At 32.9% G+C, this 1,688-nt stretch overlaps 1 protein-coding gene across 1 annotated transcript in view; it reads right to left on the reverse strand.

The window, feature by feature from the left end:
• The window catches only part of LOC111832373, a 2,567-nt gene extending 2,161 nt beyond the window's left edge, over positions 1-406 (reverse strand). The window contains exons 1-2 of the mRNA XM_023788683.1: positions 395-406; positions 47-340 (exon numbers count right to left, since the gene is read on the reverse strand). Coding sequence (XP_023644451.1) covers positions 47-340; positions 395-406 — 306 coding nt within the window. The remainder of the gene's footprint in view (positions 1-46; positions 341-394) is intronic.
• Between the last annotated feature and the right edge of the window lie 1,282 nt (positions 407-1,688).

Genomic DNA, 1,688 nt, shown 5'->3' on the forward strand with positions numbered 1-1,688 from the left:
CATCATCATCATCATCATCAATCACTTGCTCGGGCTGTTCCGATACCTTTGTGACATCCACAATCAACACACATCTTCGCTTCTCTGTATCAAAGGACGTCAAATACACATCCAAATCCTCATCATCATAAATCGTACACTTTTCCCTCTCATTCGATTCTGCCACTAGCGGATAGTAGCTCAACTCCAATTTAACGTGGCTCTCAACAAATCCAACCTTCTTGTTTATCCTTCCTTTTAGCATCGACAACGTTATATCACTCGCTTTTGTCTTGATCATAATACTATACATCCGACCTTCACACTTAAAATATATGCTAACACTTTCGCTCATTGTATCCTGCCAAAAAAATACAATAAACAGAATCAGTTTTATCAGTTTTACTAGTTTTACCAGTTTTACCATTTATGCGAATTGTACTAGTACTACTAGTTTTACTAGTTATACTATATTTACCACAGTGCCTAGTTTTACTAGTTCTACTCAAAATCGAATTTCGATTCTGGGTTCTAAACTCTGCAATTCAAGACGAATCTGGGTCTAAAATTCATTCTAATCAACTAAATAGCTCAACCAACCACGAACCCATGGTCAAACATCCAATGTGCTAAGGATTTATCTTTTCAACCAAGATCCAATCAAATTTCAAAAATCTAAACAAATATGAAGCTTATAGTTGAAGAATGTACTTGCATTTTGGAGCTTTGTACAGCTCAAAACAGAAGAAAAAACGCAGGGCCTCCGACGTCGCCGGAATCGACAGCTCCGACACCAAAATCCGACCACGACGGAGGAGGAGGCGGTGAAGAGCTCTGAGCTCGGGTTTGTGGGTTTGATTTTTTTTTTTTCTTTTATTTTTTTCTTAATTAAAGTAAATAAAAGAAAAAGAAAAAGAAAATAAGGAGGAGTGGTAGTTTGGGGATGACACATTATTATTAATGAAGGAGGGGTAGAGAGATTAAAAAAGGAGATAGTGGAATAAAAATGGGAAAAAGGGCATGGGAGAGGATTTCTCGTGTGCATATAACTGATTTAAATAATTTTAGAATATTTGGTAAGTATAATAGTAAGTTCTCATAAAATAATAATGTTAGTAATTTGAATTTAGAAACAAATTAAATAGTACACTACATGACTACGGTTTTCATTTTTTATCCTCATGTTTTTTTGTCAATTGTGAATTTTTAAGAGATACATTCAATCGAAAAAAAGATCTATACATAGGATAGAGTAATGATAATCATGAGGTATTTTATTTTTTCTATGCAAAGCATTTATTGGAACTTGGTTTTTTCCTTTGTATGTTATTTGAACCCATTTTCAATACGAAGTGTATCAGCTAATTAACATTTAAATTTGGGCTAATGTTGTGCCTTTGTTTTTTTATTTTATTAACCTTAAACCCATTAATTTTAAAAATAAATTTTAAAAACCAAGAAAAATATATTAAACCAACCGAAAATTAAAAATAAAAATAAATAAACCAACCAAGGAAAGAGTTCTGAAAGAAAAAATTGAAAGAACTTGGAATGTTTGTAAAATCGAGACTCAAAATTAGACAAGTTTATTTTTCTCCTTCTCATCCTTTGTAGCAATCTTGACATCATCTAGTCCAGCCATCTTAGAACATTGTTTTTTGGATGTTGATGACTGGACATCTCCTTCTTTCAGGTTACTCGAAACTCTT

This window comes from Capsella rubella, unplaced genomic scaffold, assembly GCF_000375325.1.
Source record: "Capsella rubella cultivar Monte Gargano unplaced genomic scaffold, Caprub1_0 scaffold_1, whole genome shotgun sequence".
Taxonomy (NCBI): domain Eukaryota; kingdom Viridiplantae; phylum Streptophyta; class Magnoliopsida; order Brassicales; family Brassicaceae; genus Capsella; species Capsella rubella.